The sequence below is a fragment of the Stomoxys calcitrans genome, chromosome 1 (assembly GCF_963082655.1).
Source record: "Stomoxys calcitrans chromosome 1, idStoCalc2.1, whole genome shotgun sequence".
In the NCBI taxonomy this organism is placed as follows: Eukaryota; Metazoa; Arthropoda; class Insecta; order Diptera; family Muscidae; genus Stomoxys; species Stomoxys calcitrans.
The window spans coordinates 22,011,849-22,035,285 of NC_081552.1; the positions used below are offsets into that span (position 1 = coordinate 22,011,849).

The following is a 23,437-nucleotide window of genomic DNA, read 5'->3' on the forward strand; positions in this document are numbered from 1 at the left end:
CCTAATTTTATCAGCCACTAAGTTTTTATTGCAAAAAATTATTGTTTTAGCATTTTTTGAGTAAATTGGATTTTAGTGCTCACGACATGGCTTATCGCCATACCAATATTTTTTTTTTAAAGACAGCAGGAAATGCTGCCAGACACTGAGAGGGGTTATGGCAATTTCACTTACGAAAATTTTCAAAACCATTTCTGTTGAATTTGTAAAATTAGTGATTTTTGACAAACCAATTTCTCCCAAAAACGTGTCATTATATGGTAGCAAATAAATTTTATTAGTTGTCGTTATTGAATGACAAAAAAAAAACAGTTGAGTAAATACATTTAAGAGAATGTTTAAATCTATTTACTCAACTTTTATTTCATCTTTGAAATAGGCACTCCGTATTTCTCATTTCCAGCAACTGTTTCTTTGCAATGATCACGAACTGCACTGCCCACTCCTTTTTTCCTTATATAGCAATGACCTTCCTGGACAGTTGCGCAACTGTGGTATTCATATGTATGCCGACGACGTACAGCTGTATATGAGCTCCTCGCCGGGGAGGTTGATCGATGGCGTACTTCGACTAAATAATGACTTGGATAGGATAAACACATGGGCAAACGCCAACGGACTTCTTTTAAATCCAATAAAGTCACAGTGCCTTGTAATTGGTAGGAATCGGGTGACAATGCCGCCCAATCTTGATGTGGCAATTGCTGGAGCCCCAATTGAGATTGTTTCATCTGCAAGAAACCTTGGTTTGGAGTTTGATGATAGACTTTCATGGAAGAATCATGTCAGAATGACAGTGGGCAGGACCTACGGCGTTTAACGAAACTTATATATGAGTCGACAGTATACCCCTTTGTCAATAAGAATGCTTTTGGCTAGGACGTTTATTCTGCCGAAACTATTATACTCTTGCGAGGTTTTTTACGGTTGTGATGTAACTCATAGGAATAAATTGCATGTGGCCTTTAACGATGTCGTTAGATACATTTTTGGTTTGCGTAGAAGAGACCGGGTATCTGACTTTTCCAGACAAGTATATGGTGTCTCTTTTAACTCGTTCCTTAAGATACGCTTGTTGCAAATGATCCACAAGATAATTTATACCAATGAACCGTCATATCTGGCTTCTGTTTTGCGTTTTGCTAACTCTACATGAGGTAAACAAGTAATACAAATACGTCATCAATATCGTGTTTCTGAACAACAGTTCTTTGTTAATGCTATACTTCTCTGGAATAATCTTCCCAATAGTATTCAAATTATAAGTAATGAGCGACAGTTCAAATCTTTGATTTATAATCATTTTAATTAATTATTTGTTTTGTTTTTTTTATAACTATTTTTTTTTAATTTATTTTATTAGTAACTTTGATTAAATTGTTAAATTTTCTTTAAAGTTTCTTTTTCTTTTTTTTTGTTTTGTTTAAACTTTTTTTTAACTTAAATATTGTATCAGTAACTTTGCTCAAATTGTTAAATATTTTGTACCAATTATTGTTCTATTTAAATGAAAACTTGTTGAACTCATTGTATTTATCAATTTACTAACCCATGCTTTATATAAGACACTGTCTTTTGTATGGGTTTTATCATAATAAAAATACAAATACAAATGCATGTCACTGTTATCGCAGTGAGTGTAGTATGCAATTGTGATGGTCTGTCGTCTGTTGTTTTATGTGTACGGCATAACCTAAAATTCAATTCGGCTTTTGCAGCCAATCGAATATGGTAGATGATGCGAACTTTATGTTCAATCAACTACGATGGAATGTTTTATTTCAACACCAGCATTATTTGGAGACAATGATATAGCTAATCACGGTAAAGCCAAGTAGGATAATTCTCATAACCAACCGTTGTTTGCTTTTATTAATCATGTTATTAATTGATACTCATCACATCAGTTCAATTTGTTGAAAGGGTTGAAGAATTGAAAGACGTATACCAGTGGCATGATGGAATTGTGTCATTCACAATTCAAAGTAAATTATTAGGCGCCGCGAAATGTTGTGTTAATGGTCGGCCAGTATTTAAAAACTGCAAAGACTTTGTTGCTGCATTTTCGGACGACTTTCCATGCGTTATAAATAGTGCCGAGATTCAATTGATGAATACTAAACAAAACCAAGGTGAAACAATGGTCGAGTACTAATGTAGCATGTTAGCTATCGGTCTCCATGGTACTCTAGACGATAAAGCGATGACTAAATATATTGTTAACGGGCTACATGATGAGGTTTTAGGGAGAACTCTATCCGCAATGTCATTCGTTAAGTGTTCGGATATATTGAAATCGGTACAGTGTGTCACAGTTCAAAATGAGCAAGTACGACAAAATATGCCTGCAAAGAAAGACTTCTAACGTAGACCATGTGATAATAAATCGAAATATATATCATATCGCATATATCGCAAAATTGTCCTAAGCCACCGTAGAGTGCAAAAAATCTGTGAATGCGATTGTAAAAACGAAAATGATAACCAAAGATGTGAAATGAAATGATTTGAGTTTCATTGCAATGATAGATTCGGGAAATGCGCTTTCCCTGGTAAAGCAATGCGTAGCCGAGAAACTGTATTATGAATTTGTGCCGCGTTGTAAATCCCTCCAAGGTTTCGCGGGAGTCAAATATCGTTGCGCGCGTAAAACCCCGTTTACATTGCTCATTAAATCAGCTGATTTTATAAAGGGAAAACAGATGATCTAGCCATTAAATCCGGATTTAAAGAGCAGTGTAAACGGGGTTGAAGACAGCAAGCATTAAATTAACAATTGACAGACAATGCTATGATTGTGAACTTTTTGCTGTCGATGATAAAGAAATTACCTATCAAGTTCTAATTGAATAGGATATTATGGTGAATGGCCGAGTGGTAAATGAAAATTTACAATAATATTGGGTGTACTGAAAATTTGAAAGACAATGAAAAGAAAGAACTGTTTTGTTTATAACACAATAATTAGAATTGTTTCGGTGAGTATTTGAATGGAAAGTGTAATGCAACAAAGATTGAAAAATCGGTTAAACCTTCCAAACTGTTCGTGAGAAAACCATATGCGTTACCGATTCCAAGACAACAAGTGGTCGACCGAATAGTGAACGAGCTTTTGGATTTGTACATTATCCGTCCGTCATCATTGTTATACGCACCTCCCATTGTACTAGCGCCAAAGGCAAATGGTGAAGACCGACTATGTGTTGATTACCAGGCTTTCAATGAGGTAACTGACAAACAGCCATGACCAATGCCAACTGTGGATGGTGTGTTGTCGATATTTTCAGGTAAAAACTAACACATTGGAGGAGAAGAACGGTCGAAGGGATACACCTCGCATCACTCACAGTGGTCATTTTGAATTTAATCGAATGCCTTTCGGGCTTAAGAATGCGCCGTCTAAGTTCCAGAAGATGATGGTGAAGCTGATTGAACCTTGAAGGGATAAAGTTGTTAGCAATGGTGGCGAGGTTATTGTTGCGTCCGATATTTTTGAAGAAAGCTTCAGGAATTATTTGAAAGAATTTTTAGAAATTATCCGACGAGAAGGGTTAACTCTTCGGATATAGAAATGTTTTTTTTAATGAAGGACAGCCTTCTTGGGACATGAAGTGATGGACAAAGATGGTATACGACCAGGCCGATGGAAAACTATTAGAGATTGATGAATTTCCAACACCAATGAATGTGACCGAGGATAGAAGATTTTTGGGCTTAACTGGGTATTTTCGTAAGTTCGTCGAGAATTATGTCCACATTGCTGCCCCCACGGACTAGATTGACTAAGAGGGACGTTTCATTCGATTGGTCAGACAAATGTGAAAATGCTTCTAGAACTCTGATTCGAGCTATAACCAGTTTTGGATATTTACGATATCAATAAGAATCAAGAACTGCGCACAGATGCGAGTATCATAGAATTTGTCGTAATTCTCATCCAGGTTGAAGATAACGGGTCAAGAAGACCAATTGGCTATTTTAGTCAAATGTGCAGCGGTTCGGAGAGTAAAAAACTATGCATATGAGTTAGAGGTTCTTGCGCTAGTGGAAGCGTGTAATCGATTCAGAATGTAGCTACTTGGAAAACATTTTACTGTTTACACTGAATGCTCTGCCATTTCGAGTATGAAAACCATGACACCGATGGTTCCACGTGTGTCGCGTTGGTTGTTAAAGCTGCACAAATATGATTTTAACTCTTGCCATCATCCGGGAAAGCCCATGACGCATGTCGACGCGATGTGTAGACCTCCCGTGGATGAGAAAGCAGACCCAGAAGACTTAACAGCGAAGCTGATGCAGATAGCCGTTACGACAGGTGCCTGAATTTAGACGATGCAGAAGCAGAATCCTGAGCTTGTGCAGATAATGGCCACTATGAGAGTTGAAGTTGTTTCATCTCAGCAGACGCATTACTTTAAGGACCTGTTGGTCATTCCAAATGGTTTACGATGGAGAATAGTTTGACAATCCCATGATGAAGTTGAGGCACCCAGGAGTAGATGGAACCATTAAGAAGATAGGGCAACAATTCTGGTTCAAACGGATGAGGAACTATGTGAAAGGCTTCATGGAATCGTGTTTCGAATGCTGTTTTAGCCGAGAAGAGGGATACCCCACGGGTCCTTTCATTAAAAGTCGACGTGGAAATGAGCATATATTGGCGATTATTGATGCAATGACTCATTACTCTGCGACTATTCCTATTCGATCAACGAAGACGAAGCCAGTGCTGTACGCGCTAAACCAGCTAAACTTTGATTTGCCAAGACGAATAGTGACTGATCGAGGAACAACCTTTACATAGTCGATGTTTGCCGAGGTTGCAGTACGAACACCCCGAGCAAATGGGTTGGTCGAACGGGTGGACTAGACTATTTCCTGAGGACTTCAACGAATTCCAAGGTCTGCGACAACAAACTCAGATATGTACAATGGAAGATCAATGCGTCGGTCAATGCTGCGACTAATGCCCATAAACACAAAACTTATTGATGCTTAAAAGTAGGTTTATTTGACAGTTCTATGAATAAAGTCTGTCAAATAAAGTACAGAGGCCGATACATCGTCAAGAAAGTTTTGCGATTCGACAGAAACGTCATTGAAGACATCAAGGGAGTATCGCGCAATTAACGTCAATTCAGCACTGTGGCCAGCAGTGACAGGATGAAGCCATGGTGTGCCTTGTGTCCAGAGGTTGAAGAAGTGTACCAAAAAGATGGCCATCATGAGGATGATTCCGAAGAGCCCTTGGGACTCGAGGACGAGATATTGTCTGGCTGGCCAAGTTGTCATCCATTTTTTTGGATGATGGCTACTCTTATGAATTACACCAGGCGGCAACTCTGGACAGCTGTAAAATGCTATAAAGATGAGTGCAGCAGAGACTTATTTTATCGTTGACGGAGAAGCATCTCAACCGAGCTCTATCACACTATTTTCCTTTATTATAAACACGCAGTACAATTATTTGAATAACAATTTTAAATTTAACCTTTTTTCCCGCTCGCCCATCCTTTGACAATTTTTTAATTAAATTTATGTCTGAAAAATTTTAATACAAAAATTTTCAATTTAACAAATCCCTCTTTTTTTCTTAATTTGTGACTTTTTTAATTAAACTTTTATTATATTTTACATAATTCGAATTAGGAAAGAAAAATTTTACTACTTAGAAAATAAACTTATAGCGAAACAATACAATTTCATAAAAAACTATGGAAAAATAATTTTAAATATAATATAAGCAAATGAGAGCGAAAAACAGTGAAAAAGAATATAAAAATGCAACAAAAAGATCCAATAAATAATGCTATTTAAAAATGAAATGATTTTTTTTTTATCATTGATCATCATGATCCGTCCATTCACTATAACTAGTTGTGATTTACTTACAACAAATACATACAAGGGGGGAGGGAGGGGAGAACTAAACTAGCAAACTTAAGTGTATGAAACTAAAGTCGAACATAAAACATAAATAAGACGAGGAAAAAAATTCTTTGCTTAAAAAAACAGAATATGCTCTCCTTATTGTTAAGAAAACTGCCAATGACTTGTTGTTGTTAGGGATTTTGTTAATAACTGTTGGCCAATCACTGATCTCGAGGGTAGGAAATTTATAGGGGACTAGAACTAAACAAAAACCAAAACTGTCAAATAGTGAAATGAACTATAAATGCCTAAATGCTCTCTAGGTCGGGATTACAGTTTGGCTGGCATAATCCTTTATCCAAATTTGATTTTAAATCTCACTTCATCTCACTCCTTTGCTATTTCTTAGCATTTCTATGTTGCTTTACACAGTTTTGAGCTTTGTTTTTTTGTGTGTTTATCTTGCTCCTCTCATTTCCTTAGTCCTTCTTCGTCCTTCTTATAAACAATTACAAACAAACCATAGACATACAATCTGTATTATATTCTGTTTTTGTTTCATCTATTATCCTTAAGAACTCAAAATTTGTGATTTTCAAAAATTATTCAAAATTTCTCTCTTTCTCTGTGTGTAGAGAGAAGAGAATTCAATTCGATTTTTTGGTCAACAATGTTCCAGCGCTTTCGTTTTGTCATACAAAATCCAACTCGGAGCGTGTCTTGTACATTTTGCGTTCCATGGTGCGCTCGAACCATTTCTTGATCTCCTGCACAATCAGCACGGAGGAGGTCAGCGACAACAAGAAGAGTATGTCATAGGCCGAGAGGGCCTCGGTCTGGAATACCATTTGCAGGGGTGGGAAATAGATGACCAGCATTTGGCCTATTATTGAGAAAGCCACAGCCATTAGGAACATGCGATTCGAGGTTAGGCCAATGGTGAAAACACTTTTTGTTTGTGAGCGGCAGGAGAGAGCGTTGAACATATCGAAGAATACGAAACAGGTAAATGTCATGGTTGTGTCTCGTTTGGTCTTACCCAAAGAGCCATCTACCATTTCCCTCTGGAATACCCACAAAGTGCCCAATATTATAATGCTGGCACTCAGCAAAACATTGACTATAACCGATTTGGTAATCATGGGTTGTTTGACATTTCGAGGCTTTTGCTTAAGGACATCATGATCGACAGGTTCCACACCTAAACTCTGGGCCGGTGGGCCATCCATGATAATATTAATCCATAAAATCTGCATGGCATTCAGAGGATTGGCTATACCCATAAGAGTGGCCAAGGCAATCAGAGACAAAGCCGCTATAGAAGTACTCAATTGGAAACGCACAAAGTTGCGTATGTTATAGAAGATGGCTTTGCCCTCCTCAATGGCGGCTCTGAAAGTAAAAAAATAAATTTAAAAACATCATTAATTTTTTTGAAGGAAAACTTACATTATTGTGTGAAAATCATCATTGACCAATATCATGTCGGCAGCCTCCTTGCATACATCGGTGCCATTTTTACCCATGGCTATGCCAATGTCAGCCTTCTTCAAAGCAACTCCATCATTTACACCATCTCCAGTCATGCCGACTATATTGCCGGTACGCTGCAGCGATTTCACAATCGAAAGTTTGTGACGTGGTGTAACGCGATAAAATACACTGACATTATTGCAAACCTTGTCCAGTTGATGTTCATTGAGTTGATCAATCTCCTGGCCAGATAGAGTCTGATGGTGAATGGTGTCAATGCCAATGAGGCTAGCTGTAAAGAGAGAAACAGAACAACATTTTTTTAATTTGATAATAGTATAAAATGGAAAATAAACAAAAAACAAAGCTTGCTAAGTTCGTCCGGGCAGAATCTTGGGAAGCCACCACCAAGGATTCTGCTAAAAATTTATACAAACTAAATGTACTTGAAGGGCATAATTTTATTCCTATTACCAAACATCTGTCAAACCAGCAAAGATTAAAGCTTATAGGAACCAAACAAGGATGATCGATAGACCGGATTACATGGGAGCAATCAGACTGTTATAGACTGATTTTGGCGCATGCAAAATTTCAGCCCAATTAGACAAAAATTACGGCTTGTAAGGACTCAAGAATTCAAAATGGCAGATCGGTTTATATGCGATCTATATCAGGTTATAGACCGATTTGGACTTTACTTAGTACAGTTGTTGAAAGTCATAGCAGAACACTACATGCAAAAAGTCAGCCAAATCGGATAAAACTTGTGGCTTCCAGGGGCTCAAGAAGTCAAATCGGGACCGATAGACCGATTTGAACCGTATTTTGCATAGTTGCTGGAAGTGATAACAAAACACTATGTGCAAAATTTCAGCTAAATAGGACAAATAAAATTATGCTTCCATGTGTTCAGAAAGTCAAATCAGGAGATAGATTTATATGGGAGCTTTATCCAAATCTGAACCGATATGTCAAAAATGAGAAAGAATATTAATGCACAGGCCGAATAAAACCGAATAATTTAATAAAGTCAGTTAGAAGACATGAGAGAAATCATTGTACAAAATTTTAGCCTAATCGGATGAAAATTGCGCCCTCTGTAGGCGCAATGTTTTTAATAGGATTAAAGCTGGCAAACTGTCGATAATCGCAACATTCAATATTTTCGATATTTCTAATAATAAATATAGGTAGTATCGTCAATTTCCCAACACCTTTATTTCAAAAGAAAAGAAGTAGGTAAAATAAGAGATCGGTTTTTATAAAAACAGTTTCAAAGCACAGACCGAATAAAACCACATCTAATAAAGTCAGTTGGAAGTCAAAAGAGATCACTGTAAAAAGCTTTAGTCTAACCGGATGAAAATTGTGCCCTCTATAGGTGCAATGTATCTTAAATTCATTCAGTCGAATCGCTTATTTTTGTTAAATTTTGAAGAAAAAAAATTTTACTTTGCCGATAGTATCGATAGGAAAATAAAATATCCATAGTGCCATCGATATTTGCCAGATCTAAATAGGATAACTTGAGGGTCGTGTAACGTATTTTTGTTCAATTTTGCATAAAATTTTACTTTGCCGATAGTGTCGATAGGAAAAAAATCAATCGATATTCAGACACAAAATAAAATATCAATAGTGCCATCGATATTTTGCCAGCTCTAGTTCGATGCCATAAGGGCGTCAAATCGCACAACCGAGGCGGCCAATCGACTAGACCATTTCGTGAGATAACACGTTCTCCAAACTTGGTTTCGAATAAATTGATTGTGATATTCGCTGTGGCGCCGTCTTTTTAGAACCACATGTCCTCCAAGTCCATATCATTCAATTGGAGCAAAAAAAACAACTTTGTCGTCTTTCAATGGTAGCGATTCTCATCCACAGTATCGTGCAGGTCTTGATCATCACGGAAGAAGTACGGCTCAATGACGCTGCCGGCCCTTAAACCGCACCAAACCGTAATTTTTTCGGAATGCAATGATGACTAGTGGAATACGTGTGGATTGCTGTCTGACCAATAACGCATATTTTGCTTATTGACAAAGCCATTCAGCAACAAATGAGCCTCATCGCCAAAGCTCTTAACGTTGAGGCCACTGACTCCGTATTTCGTTAGTAAATTTTAATAATTTCGACTTTGTTGTTGGCTCTAATATCTCTCCATCATGAAATGGCAAACCCTACTAAAGAGAAATGTCAAAAGAGCGGCAAAAAATATGATGTCGACGTTTGCTGTCCATGTGGGTCTACTTTTGTTGCGTCCCTGAAAATGTTCAAAATTAGAAAAAGTGCATTTTCTGGGATCCATTGGAGGATTTTATGTCCTGGAATTTAATTTGAGCACAAAATATGTGGCGCTTATAAATTATCTTCTATTATACTACTTTCGGTGACCGACCTTTGATATCGATGTCGTCGGCATAGGTGAGTGAATGTGTTCTCTTCTATTCACATCTGCCTTTCGTAAAATCTTCTTCAGCAGGATATTAAAGAGATCACACGATAGGCTGTATCCTTGTCTGAAACCTCGTTCGGTATTAAAGGTTCGGAGAGATTATTTCTTATTCTTACTGAGGAACGTGTATCAGCAAGTGTCATCCTGCAGAGTCTTATTAATTTTGCAGGGATACCAAACTCAGATATGGCTTCAAATACCTTTGAACGTATAGGGGTATCGAAAGAGAATGTAGTAGGTGTTGATTTGTCCTTCTCGAATGAATAGGGTGGATTTAATAGGTCCCAAAGCCGCATTAATAGGGCCCAATTATCTCATTGACTTTAGGTTTTAATCTTACACACAGTACGCTTGAGAGTATCTTTTATGCGATGGGGAGGAGACTTTTTTTCCTCTGTAGTTTGCACATTCCGTCTTGTCTCCTTTCATGTGTACAGGACATAGTATGCTGAGGTTCCAATCATCAGGTATGCATTCTTCTAGTCACACTGCTCAGACAAGCTGATGCATACGCCTTATCAGCGTGACGCCTCCGGTCTTCAATAGTTCAGCGGGTAATCCGTCGGCTCTCCTCTTCGCCGCCATCGTCGGACACTAGTAGTTGGGTAAAATGGTCTTTCCATATCCTGAGCATGTTATTAGTGTCAGTTACCAGATTTCCTTCTTTGTCTCTGCAGAAGGATGTGCCTGCACCAAAGCCATCGGTTTGATGGTAGAAATTCCGCACTTCATTCTAACTCCTGTACATTTCAATTCGCTCACACTCACGTCTTTCCATTTCCATTTTCTTTCTGCGGAATAGACGTTTCTCCTCTCTCCTTTTCTCCCGATGCATCTCCTTCATCTGGCGCGTTGCTACTGATTGCAGGGTTGCTCTGTATGCCGCATTCTTGGCTTCAGTAGCATCAAGACATTCTTGGTCGTACCATGGGTTTCTTGGGAGAGGCTTCCGGTACTCCAGTACGGATTTCGCGGCAGTTTTCATGGAGTGGGCAATGGTTTGCCACTGCGCCATTATATCATCCGAAAAGGAGTGCTTTCATCGAACAGTTTGGTGAGTCGGATCGATCATACATCTAACACGCTGGATGAGAATGCCTTCCATGTAAAGAGTGATTTGTTAAGAGCTTGATAACTTTTTTTTTTAAAAAAACGCATAAAATTTGCAAAATCTCATCGGTTCTTTATTTGAAACGTTAGATTGGTCCATGACATTTACTTTTTGAAGATAATTTCATTTAAATGTTGACCGCGGCTGCGTCTTAGGTGGTCCATTCGGAAAGTCCAATTTTGGGCAACTTTTTCGAGCATTTCGGCCGGAATAGCCCGAATTTCTTCGGAAATGTTGTCTTCCAAAGCTGGAATAGTTGCTGGCTTATTTCTGTAGACTTTAGACTTGACGTAGCCCCACAAAAAATAGTCTAAAGGCGTCAAATCGCATGATCTTGGTGGCCAACTTACCGGTCCATTTCTTGAGATGAATTGTTCTCCGAAGTTTTCCCTCAAAATGGCCATAGAATCGCGAGCTGTGTGGCATGTAGCGCCATCTTGTTGAAACCACACGTCAACCAAGTTCAGTTCTTCCATTTTTGGCAACAAAAAGTTTGTTAGCATCGAACGATAGCGATCGCCATTCACCGTAACGTTGCGTCCAACAGCATCTTTGAAAAAATACGGTTCAATGATTCCACCAGCGTACAAACCACACCAAACAGTGCATTTTTCGGGATGCATGGACAGTTCTTGAACGGCTTCTGGTTGCTCTTCACTCCAAATGCGGCAATTTTGCTTATTTACGTAGCCATTCAACCAGAAATGAGCCTCATCGCTGAACAAAATTTGTCGATAAAAAAGCGGATTTTCTGCCAACTTTTCTAGGGCCCATTCACTGAAAATTCGACGTTGTGGCAGATCGTTCGGCTTCAGTTCTTGCACGAGCTGTATTTTATACGGTTTTACACCAAGATCTTTGCGTAAAATCTTCCATGTGGTCGAATAACACAAACCCAATTGCTGCGACGGCGACGAATCGACATTTCACGGTCTTCAGCAACACTCTCAGAAACAGACGCAATATTCTCTTCTGTACGCACTGTACGCATTCGTATGGTTGGTTTAATGTCCAATAAAGTAAACTGAGTGCGAAACTTGGTCACAATCGCATTAATTGTTTGCTCACTTGGTCGATTATGTAGACCATAAATCGGACGTAAAGCGCGAAACACATTTCGAACCGAACACTGATTTTGGTAATAAAATTCAATGATTTGCAAGCGTTGCTCGTTAGTAAGTCTATTCGTGATGAAATGTCAAAGCATACTGAGCATCTTTCTCTTTGACACCATGTCTGAAATCCCACGTGATCTGTCAAATACTAATGCATGAAAATCCTAACCTCAAAAAAATCACCCTTTATCACAACGTGATCAATTTGGTTCCTCGTGTTTTGATCGGGTGACAGCCATGTGGCTTTGTGAATATTATTATGTTGAAACCTGGTGCTGCTGACTACAATGTTTTTGCCGCGGCGAAATCTACTACTATAAAATATTCAAAATTTGTGATTTTCTTGGCCTATAGCCGACACTATACAAAACAAGAAAGAGCGTCGCAATCTCGGCCGGCCTGAATCTTATATGCCCCCCACCAAGGATCGCATTTGTCAAGGTCTTTGACCGATATCTCTTTTCTCTATTTTACACCTATGTTAAAGTTTGTAGGAGAAGTCGTTGTGCAAAATTTATGTCAGATAGGATAAGAATTGCGCCTTCTAGAGGCTCTAGAATTATAACCTGAAAATCGGTTTATATTGAAGCTACATCAGGTTGGCACAGTTGTTGAAATTTACTTCATGGTAAATTTCAGCCAAATCGAATAATATTTGCGCCCTCTAGAGGTTCATGAAATCAAGATCCGAGACCGGATTATATGGGAGCTATATCAGGTTATGAACCGATTTGAGCCATGCTTGAAGCAGTTATTAGAAGTTAGAACAAAACACTTCGTGCAAAATTTCAGCCAAATCGGATGATAATTGCGCCCTCTGGTGGCTCAAGAAGTCAAGATCCGAAAGCGGTTTATATGGGAGCCATATTAGGTTTTGAACCGATTTTGACCCTAATTTGCACAATTGTTGTTGGTCAAACCAAAACACTTCATGCTGAATTTCTGCTAAATCGGATAATAATAGCGCCCTCTAGCGGCGCAAGAAGTCAAGATTCGAAATCGGTTTGATATATCAGGTTTTGAACCGATTTTTACCATAATTGGCACAATTGTTGATGGTCAAATCAAATAATAAATGCGCCCTCTAGTGGCTCAAGAAGTCAAGATCCGATATAGGCATCTATAACAAAACATGAACCGATTTGGAATATTTACAATCCCAACCGACCTGCACTAATAAAAAGTATTTATGCAAAATTTCAAGCACATAGCTATACTCCTTCGAAAGTTAGCGTGATTTAGACAGGCGGACGGACATGGCTAAATCGACTAAGAATGTCAAGACGATCAAGAATATACATATATACTTTATGGTGTCTTAGATCAATATTTCAATGTGTTGCTAACGGAATGACGAAATTAGTATACCCCCATCCTATGGTGGAGGGCATACAAATTTCAGAATAAAATTTTGTATGAACATTAATTTTGGCGAAGGTTTTAATATGAATGGTTTTTTATAGCAAATAAAATTTAAAAAAAATAGAAACAAATTGTTGATAAATGTTTCTGTAGAAATAAAATGCTAACTAAATTTTTTGTTAAAATACATTTTGTAAGGAGTTTTGATGCAAAAACAATATTTAGTTTTCATATAGAATCATCATATTTTTTGAAGGTAACCCCTCTCAACACTGCAGGCTTCATTGAGAACTTTTCTTTTATTTTTATATACCCCACCCAAACTTAATGTCTTCTTTGCTTTACTTACTTTTATGCTCGACAACGCTGTATTACAATACAGAGGTTTTCTGTTTCATGATATAGCTGTCTAATGTCTGTGTTTGAAGCTTGTTTTCCTCTTCCTTTTGCCTTGAAATATCCTTCCTGATTGCTACTACTAGATATCATGCTAGTTTGTTGTTAGTATTCGTGTGTGTTTTTCTTCTCATTTTCCTGGAACCACATTGTTTCCGATACGCCTGGCAAACAAGTTACTCTGATGTCATTTTAATTTTCTTTGCGATATTTTCAATGTTAGACTCTCTTGCAGACTTGGCTGTTTTATTCGCGATTGCTATGTCATCGTCCCAGTCGTTGTTTTTTCTTTCTTGCCCTCATCATATACATTTAAAAAAAAGAAAATCTTGTTTGCATTGCAAACTATTCTCCCTCTGAATCAGTCGTGTTGTTGACATTGCAACTAAAAGGAATGGTATGAGAAAAATAACTCTAAGCGACATGTAATCAATGGAACCCCACCCATAATCAATGGCCATAGCACAATATATATGAAGGGGGGAAATTTGTAAAGTCTTAAAGAATATGCCAAAGATGTCTTAAGCAGAAGAAATTTGAAAACTCAGGAAAAAGGAAAAAATCAAAAGATATGATTTTTTTTTTTTATTAAAAATTCAACCCATCTTGGCTTAACTAAACTGTAATGATTTCAATAAACTGTGTACCTTTTAAGGATGGGCAGCTTAAATATGTTATCGTCTCCTGTGTATAATGTTGCCTAACAACTGCTTGGGGTTAGCTATACTCATATAGACAGAAAATAATCGTCTTAACACAGTAGTATTAACTTTTTTACTCCACTTAACACTTAACACTTATAATGGGAGAAAGGACTTAGCTATTGAACTCACATCGTTACTCCCCTTATGACTGCGAACATACTCGTATGTTTGCCAAGAAATCAAAACTCATAGAAAGGACTTTTGGCATAAGATAGCTATTTCACGCAGCAAATACATACATACATGAGTGAAAACGAAAAACAGGAACCTCACCTTACCTTACGATTCTTTGCCATCGATCACTGGTAGCGCATGGAGGACGCACAATTTCATGGCGAGGATGATAAATAAAAAAATGTTTTTTAAAAAGGCTCAAGATGATTGTAGAAAAAACATAACGTCAAAATGTTTTTTCCACAATCACCTTTGGTCCTTTAAAAAGACTTTTTTATAGAATTAAAATTTTGACAAAATTTTGACTAATTGCGTCTTTTGTTTTTGCTCTGAAAATCTTATTTAGATTCCATGGCAGGATATTGTCCGGCTATAGATCATTTTGTTCAATGCTTTCTATATAAAGCAAAGTATTTTCAAAAGCAAGGCAAAATGTGTGATGCTGCTTAAGAGTGTTTGATCGGCTATCTGTATTGCGATTTCTGATACAACCTACCAACTCAACTAGAGTAGGTGGTAAAGCACACATCTGCACAGATAAAAATAATTTTGAAAAACAACAACTTTGGTCGAAAAAAACGACTACGAAAGTTGTTAATTTTCCTGCAACAATTTATTTTGAATCTCAACGATCCAATGTACAAATTTGTTGTTGCAAGCCAACGTATAACAACAACAACAATATATCCATAAGCAAGGCAAAAAACCATCTAACCATAACCATCCAACGCATGTGCTTTGTTTCGGGTGGTGGTGTTTTTGTTTTCTTTGTACGGCTCTCGCTGCTTTGTCTCGTTCGTTTTACCGCTGTTCTCGCGGTTTCCTCCGTCACTCTCTACTATTGCCCTTAAAACAAAAAATTTGAATTATTTTTGTGCCGCATGGTATTGAACTCAAGGATGTCATAATTGGTAGTCTTGCACGCATCCTCTAGCCTACTGACATCATCTTCTTTATGATGAAATAAATCAATAAGTACTGCTGCACAGTAATAACTGTCTCAATTAATTAAATTTAAAAAAAGGTAAAAACCATTCTAAATTTTTTTCTAAATATTTTCATACTTCATAAAAATAGAAAGGTATCGATAGGGACAATAAGAGTCATAAACAAGTAAAAGCGTGCAAAGTTCGGCCGGGCCGAATCTTATATACCCTCCACCATGGAGCGCATTTGTCGAGTTCTTTTCCCGACATCTCTTCTTAGGCAAAAAATGATATAAGAAAAGATTTGCTCCGCTATTAGAGCGATATCAAGATATGATCCGGTTTAGACCACCATTAAATTATATGTTGGAGACCTGTGTAAAATGTCAGCCAATTCGAATAAGAATTGCGCCCGTTGGGGGCTCAAGATGAAAAATAGAGAGATCGATTTATATGGGAGCTGTATCGGGCTATAGACCGATTCAGACCATAATAAACACGTATGTTGATGGTCATGAGAGGATCCTTTGTACAAAATTTCAGGCAAATCGGATAATAATTGCGACCTCTAGTGGCTCAAGAAGTCAAGAACCCACATCGGTTTATATGGCAGTTATATCAGGTTATGAACCGAATTGAATCATACTTAGTACAGTTGTTGGATATCTTAACAAAACACGTCGTGCAAAATTTCATTCCAATCGGATAAGAATTGCGCTCTCTAGAGGCTCAAGAAGTCAGGACCCAAGATCGGTTTATATGACAGCTATATCAGGTTATGGACCGATTTGAACCATACTTAACACAGTTGTTAGAAGTGATACTAAAACACTATGTGCAAAATTTCAGTCAAATCGGATGAGAATTGCAACCTCTAGAGGCTCAAGATCAAGACCCAAGATCGGTTTATATGGCAACTGTACCAGTTTATGGACCGATTTGAACCATACTTAACACAGTTGTTAGAAGTGATACTAAAACACTATGTGCAAAATTTCAGTCAAATCGGATAAGAATTGCGCTCTCTAGAGGCTCAAGTCAAGACCCAAGATCGGTTTATATGACAGCTATATCAGGTTATGGACCGATTTGAACCATACTTAACACAGTTGTTAGAAGTGATACTAAAACACTATGTGCAAAATTTCAGTCAAATCGGATGAGAATTGCACCCTCTAGAGGCTCAAGAAGTCAAGACCCAAGATCGGTTTATATGGCAGCTATATCAAAACATGGACCGATATGGCCCATTTACAATACCAACCGACCTACACTAATAAGAAGTATTTGTGCAAAATTTCAAGCGGCTAGCTTTACTCCTTCGGAAGTTAGCGTGCTTTCGACAGACAGACGGACGGACGGACAGGGCAAGATCGACATAAAATGTCGCGACGATCAAGAATATATATACTTTATGGGGTCTCAGGCGAATATTTCGAGTAGTTACGAAATGACGAAATTAGTATACCCCCCATCCTATGGTGGAGGGTATAATGAAAAGGTTTGAGGAGTAGAGTACGAATATCATATTAAGGCATACCGAACACCAAAACCCCCTAAAATAGGTTTATTGCACGATCATGACAATATGCGACTCAAATGAGAGGCATTCGGGAGTAGATTACGAATATGGTCAGCAAGGAGGAATAGGCTTTATAATTGGTTGATATCGGAAGGGAGCGGACCCTCCCCCCTTTACCCCAAAAGCACCACCCAAAATCAAAAGTGGGCCGATAATGACAATAGGGGTATCAAATGAAAGGTATTGAAGAGTAGAATATGCATATGGTATTAAAAATTGAGTCCAAGTACCCATCGGGCCGCCTCAATCCCAAAACTCCCCCAAACAGACTTATTTGACGTTCATGTCAATATGGGACTCAAATTAAAGGTATTCGGGAGTAGATTACGAATCCGGCAAACAAAATCAGATCGAAGTATAGGGGTCACCGAACCCCCCAAAAATGCCCAAATGGGGATATGGACCAATCACGAGCGTATGGGACTCGGTTTGTTTGTTCCGTATAGACCCAAAACGGCAGAACCGATTTTTTTGAAATTTCACAGATTGTGCAGGTTGGTGTGGAAGGAAACATAGGCTACATAATTTTTCTATATCGGAAGGGGGCGCACCCTCCCCCTTACACCAAAAACACCATCCAAAACCAAAAGTGGACCGATCGGGACAATATGGGTATCAAAGTAGAGTAGAGAATGGTATTAAAACTTGAGTATAAGTACCCAGCGGGCCGCCCCAATCCCAAATCTCTTCCAAACAGACACATTCTTGTCGATATGAGACTCGAATGAAAGGTATTCGAGAGTATATTACAAATATGGCAAAAAGTATGAAGTGCATGTAATGCGTGGTTTTCCCACCCGCAAGAACCCCCATATTGGACCCAAATGAAAGCAATTTGGGAGTAAATTAGGAAAATTACACTAAAAGATGTTGTATCTAGGTATCTAGGTGGTGCTTAAATCACCTCAAATAGCATATTTGATCCATCATGACAATATGGGATTCAAATGAAAGGTATTTGTGAGTAGAAATGAAATACAGTTTTGTTGCCAAGTGTTTGTGTGTAAGCCCCAAATCACCACCTAAACTGAACTTTTTTTCCGAACATACCAGTATAGGGCTCAAATGAAAGGTTTTTGGGCGTAAAGAACGAATTTGATACCTATTTTTAGGGCAAAGTGACGGAGTGCTAGCACCAGCCCCAAAACGCCCTCCAACCCGAACTTATTTATCGACCATGGCAATTTTGGGCTTGAGCACAAATTTGACAAATGCGAAATGTCTGAGTTAACATTCCACCACCCAAGAGCACACCCCGTCAAAGGGATATATAGACCAATCACGACAAAATAGGGCTCAAATTTACCGACTATGGTAATATGGGGCTCATATAAAAAAGTATTTGAGAGTCTAGCAATAAGCTTACATTTACTTTAGGGGTTAAATGTCCGGGTGGCCAACTCACTCCCAAAATATTTATCCACTACAATATAGGACTCAAGGAAAGCTAAAAGGGAATAGAACAAAAATGTGCCCCTGAACATTTCATTTTAGAACAGGGGCAAACATCTCCCCCATCAATGAGTCCTGCCTGATTCAAGTTTAAACTCAATGATAAGAGACCTCCCTTTTAAAGCCGGGTCCGAACGGCGTCCTGCATTGCGACAACTCTACGGGGAGACGTTTTTTACATAGCATAGCACCTCACAAATGTCGCCAACTTAGTGAAAGCATCGAAATGTAATTGGAAAGAAAGTTGTATTTTATATGGTGTAAAAGAAGGCCCTGCGGAGGGGGCCGGGTTCACTTAGTTTTCTATAGAAATAAAATTTTCATGAAATTTTCTATAGAAAAAATATTTTGACTAAATTTTCTATAGAAATAAAAGGATTGGAATAAAATTTTTTAAAAATTCATACAATCGGATATTGTTCGGCAGCAGACCATAGGCTAATCTATTTCTATTATATTGATCTTGATCAGCGTAAAAATCTAAGACGATCTTGACATGTCCGTCCGTCTGTCTGTTGAAATTACGCAACAGTCTTTAAAAATAGAGATATTGAGCTGAAATTTTGCACAGATTCTTTTTTTTTTGTCTATAAGCAGGTTAAGTTCGAAGATGGGCTATATCGGACTATATAGTGATATAGCCCCCATATAGACCGATCCGCCGATTTAGGGTCTTAGGCCCATAAAACAACATTTATTATCCGATATTGTTGAAATTTGGGGCAATGAGTTGTGTTAGGCCCTTCGACATCCTTCGTCAATTTGGCTCAGATCGGTCCAGATTTGGACTTAGCTGCCATATAGACCGATCCTCCGATTTAGGGTCTAAGGCCCATAAAAGCCACATTTATTATCAGATTTCGCTGAAATTTGGGACAGTGAGTTGTCTTAGACCCTTCGACTTCCTTCGTTAAATTGGCCGAGATCGGTTCAGATTTGAATATAGCTGCCATATAGACCGATCCTCCGGTTTAGGGTCTTAGGCCCACAAAAGCCACATTTATTATCCGATTTTGATGAAATTCGGGACAGTGAATTGTGTAAGGCCCATCGACATCCTTCGTTAATTTGGCTCAGATCGGTCCAGATTTGGACATAGCTGCCATATAGATCGATCCTCCGATTTATGGTGTAAGGCCCATAAAAGCCACATTCATTATCCGATTTTGCTGAAATTTGGGACAGTGAGTTGGGTTAGGCCTTTCGACATATTTCTTCAATTTGGCTCAGATCGGTTCAGATTTGGATATAGCTGCCATATAGATCGATCCTCCGATTTATGGTGTAAGGCCCATAAAAGCCACATTCATTATCCGATTTTGCTGAAATTTGGGACAGTGAGTTGGGTTAGGCCCTTTGACATATTTCTTCAATTTGGTCCAGATCGGTTCAGATTTGAATATAGCTGCCATATAGACCGATATCTTGGTTTTAGGTTTTGGGGCCATAAAAGACGCATTTAATTGTCCGATGTCGCTGAAATTTGAGACAGTGAGTTTGGTTAGGCTCTTCGACGTCCTTCTTCAATTTTGCCCAGATCGGTCCAGATTTAAATATAGCTGCCATATAGACCGATGTCTGGGTTTAAGGTTTAGGGCCCATAAAAGAGGCATTTGTCATTGGCATTGTCCGATTTCGCCGAAATTTGGGACAGTGCTTTGTGTTAGGTTCTTCGACATGTTTATGCAACTTGGCCCAAATCGGTCCAGATTTGGATATAGCTGCCATGTAGACCGATATCTCGATTTAAAGTCTTGGCCCCATAAAAGGTGCATTTATAATCCGATTTCACTGAAATTTGACACAGTGACTTACGTTCGGCTTTTCGACATCCGTGTCGTATATAGTTCAGATCGGTATGAGGTATATGAGTATAAGGTATGAAAATTTCACCGAATTTTGATGAAAGGTGGTTTACATATATACCCGAGGTGGTGGGTATCCAAAGTTCGGCCCGGCCGAACTTAACGCCTTTCTACTTGTTTGCTTTGTAATAGCATTTGACTGGTGTCCTAGATCGCAATTTCGTTTGGAACCACCCAGGATTTGTCGAAGAGGTATGTCTGCTAGGTTGAAACTATGCTCCACTTTATATGTTTTTACCAAATGAAGACATCCAACTATTGCAAACAAACACGCTTGTCCAACTGCTACTCTAAGTTATCTTCGATTGCCATAAGAGTAAGCTTTCAATGCAAGCACATTTGGAGCCTACACTGTTTGAAAAATTGTCTATACAATCGAAGGCACTTTGAATACTTCTGAAATCTTTAAGGAATCAGTAAATGTGCAAAAGCATATCTGTACCTTTTCTGTTCTTTGTCACCTACAAAAAAAAAAACTAACCTGCCATGGTAACAAATGTGCGACCAATAGTTTTTTTGCTTTCATGTCCTTTGTGGGTATTCAAAAGGAAATGCGTTGAAAACAGAATTCTCTCATTTTGTTTAGTTATTTGCTGTTTTTGTTTTTTTTTGTTTTGCTTTCCTAGAAGGCAAGTCTGCGTTGTTTCGGGTTTTTCCTGTGACAAGGACAATACACATAGCAATACAAAAGTTAAGAGGAATGAATGTCTGTACTTAAGAGTGCTTGTCCAAAAAATCCAAATAGCACCATCCTTGGCAATGCCAAACGAACGAATGTGTCCAAAATAGTGGAGCATAAGACCGAAACCACTTTATTAAAAATGTCCTTTTCCCCGTTTAAATGACAGACAGCACAGAATCTGCTTTGGTTGTGCGGAAAATGAAAAACAAAAATAAAAAAAAGATAGCACTGCCGAACAAATGAAGCTGCCACCAAAACTGAAACAACAAATAGCAAATGGTTTGAAATTTGATGCGCATAAGCCGCAGGTAAAAGCAAATACAAATGTGTTAGAGCTGTGAAGTGAGATAGGTTTCCTTAAGAATTTAAAAACTACAAAATTAATAAAAAAACAAGTAAAAAGGCGTTAAGTTCGGCCGGGCCGAACTTTGGATACCCACCACCTCGGGTAGATATGTAAACCACCATTCATCAAAATTCGGTGAAAATTGTATACCTTATGTCCCATTTCAGTTATATCCAAATATGTTCCGATTTGGACCAAATACTAATAAGTTCATTAGCTATATCTAAAAATAAACCGATCTGAACTATATACGACACGGATGTCGAAAAGCCTAACATAAGTCACTGTGCCAAATTTCAGTGAAATCAGGACCGATTTGGGCCAAGTTGCATAAAAATGTCGAAGAGCCTAACACAAAGCACTGTCCCAAATTTCAGCGAAATCGGACAATTAATGTCGCTTTTATGGGCCCAAAACCTTAAGTCGAGAGACCGGTCTATATGGCAGCTATATTCAAATCTGGACCGATCTGGGCAAAATTAAGGAAGGACGTCGAAGAGACTAACCAAACTCACTGTCACTATCAATAAATGTGTCTTTTATGGCCCCAAAACCTAAAACCTAGATATCGGTCTATATGGCAGCTATATCTAAATCTGGACCGATCTGTGCGATATTGCAGAAGTATGTCAAGGGGCTTAACATAACTCACTGTCCCAAATTTCGGCGACATCGGACAATAAATGAGCATTTTATGGGCCCAAAACCATAAATTAAGAAATCGGTCTACATGACAGCTATATCCAAATCTGAACCGATCTGGACCAAATTGAAGAAAGATGTCGAGGTACCTAACACAACTCACTGTCCCAAATTTCAGCAAAATCGGACAATAAATGTGCCTTTTATGGGCCAAGCACCATAAATCGGAGGATCGGTCTATATGGCAGCTATTTCCAAATCTGGACCGATCTGAGCCAAATTGACGAAGGATGTCGAAGGGCCTAACACAACTCACTGCCCCAAATTTCAGCAAAATCGGATAATGTGGTTTTTATGGGCCTAAGACCCTAAATCGGCGGATCGGTCTATATGGGGGCTATATGAAGATATAGTCCGATATAGTCCATCTTCGAACTTAACCTGCTTATGGACAAAACAAGAATCTGTGCAAATTTTCAGCTGAATATCTCTATTTTTAAAGACTGTAGCGTTATTTCAACAGACAGACGGACAGACGGACGAACATGTCTAGATCGTCTTAGATTTTTACGCTGATCAAGAATATATATACTTTATAGGGTCGGAAATGGATATTTCGATGTGTTGCAAACGGAATGACAAAATTAATATACCCCCATCCTTCGGTGGTGGGTATAACAAGTTCTTTGAATGACTTTTCCAAAAAGAAAACCAGCTGAAAATTTTCAGGCAATTCGAGTAATAATTAGACCCTACAGAGGCTCAAAAAGCCAAACTGGGAGATCGGTGTATATGGCAGCTAAATCAGGTTATACACCGATTTAGACCATACTTGAAATATTTGTTGGAAGTCGCACCAAAACGACACACGCATAATTTCAAACATATTGGATAAGAATTGCGCCCTCTAGGAGACCAAGAAGTCTAATCGGGAGATCGGTTTATGTGTCGGCTAAATCAGGATATGGACTTATTTAGACAGTTGTTGGAAGTAAAAAAAAAAACTTCATGCAAAATTTCGACCACATCGGATAAGAATTGCGACCTCTAGGTGCTCAAGAAATCAAGATCCAAAATCGGTTTATATAGCAGCTGTATCAAGTTATGAACCGATTTGAAACATATATAGATCAGTTGTTGGAAGTCATAACGAAACATGTCACGGAAAATTTCAGTCAAATCGGATAGGAATTGCGCCCTCTAAAGGCTCAATTAAATTAAATTAAATTAAATTAAATTAAATTAAATTAAATTAAATTAAATTAAATTAAA

General features: G+C 38.3%; 1 protein-coding gene and 1 long non-coding RNA gene across 5 annotated transcripts in view; both read right to left on the reverse strand.

Annotated features, from left to right (window-relative positions):
• Positions 1 to 253: 253 nt before the first annotated feature.
• On the reverse strand, positions 254 to 3,603 carry LOC131998494 (uncharacterized). Its single transcript, XR_009398741.1, has 2 exons — positions 1,227 to 3,603; positions 254 to 1,148 (listed from the first exon to the last, which is right to left on the reverse strand). It is a non-coding gene; the product is annotated as an uncharacterized LOC131998494 (long non-coding RNA).
• Positions 3,604 to 3,861: 258 nt separating this feature from the next.
• LOC106085042 (calcium-transporting ATPase type 2C member 1) overlaps positions 3,862 to 23,437 on the reverse strand; it is a 661,371-nt gene continuing 641,795 nt past the window's right edge. For all 4 annotated transcript variants that reach the window (XM_059370779.1, XM_013249052.2, XM_013249050.2 and 1 more), the window contains 2 exons: positions 7,324 to 7,639; positions 3,862 to 7,266 (listed from right to left, as the gene is read on the reverse strand). In XM_059370779.1, coding sequence (XP_059226762.1) covers positions 6,567 to 7,266; positions 7,324 to 7,639 — 1,016 coding nt within the window. In that variant the 3' untranslated portion in view covers positions 3,862 to 6,566. The remainder of the gene's footprint in view (positions 7,267 to 7,323; positions 7,640 to 23,437) is intronic.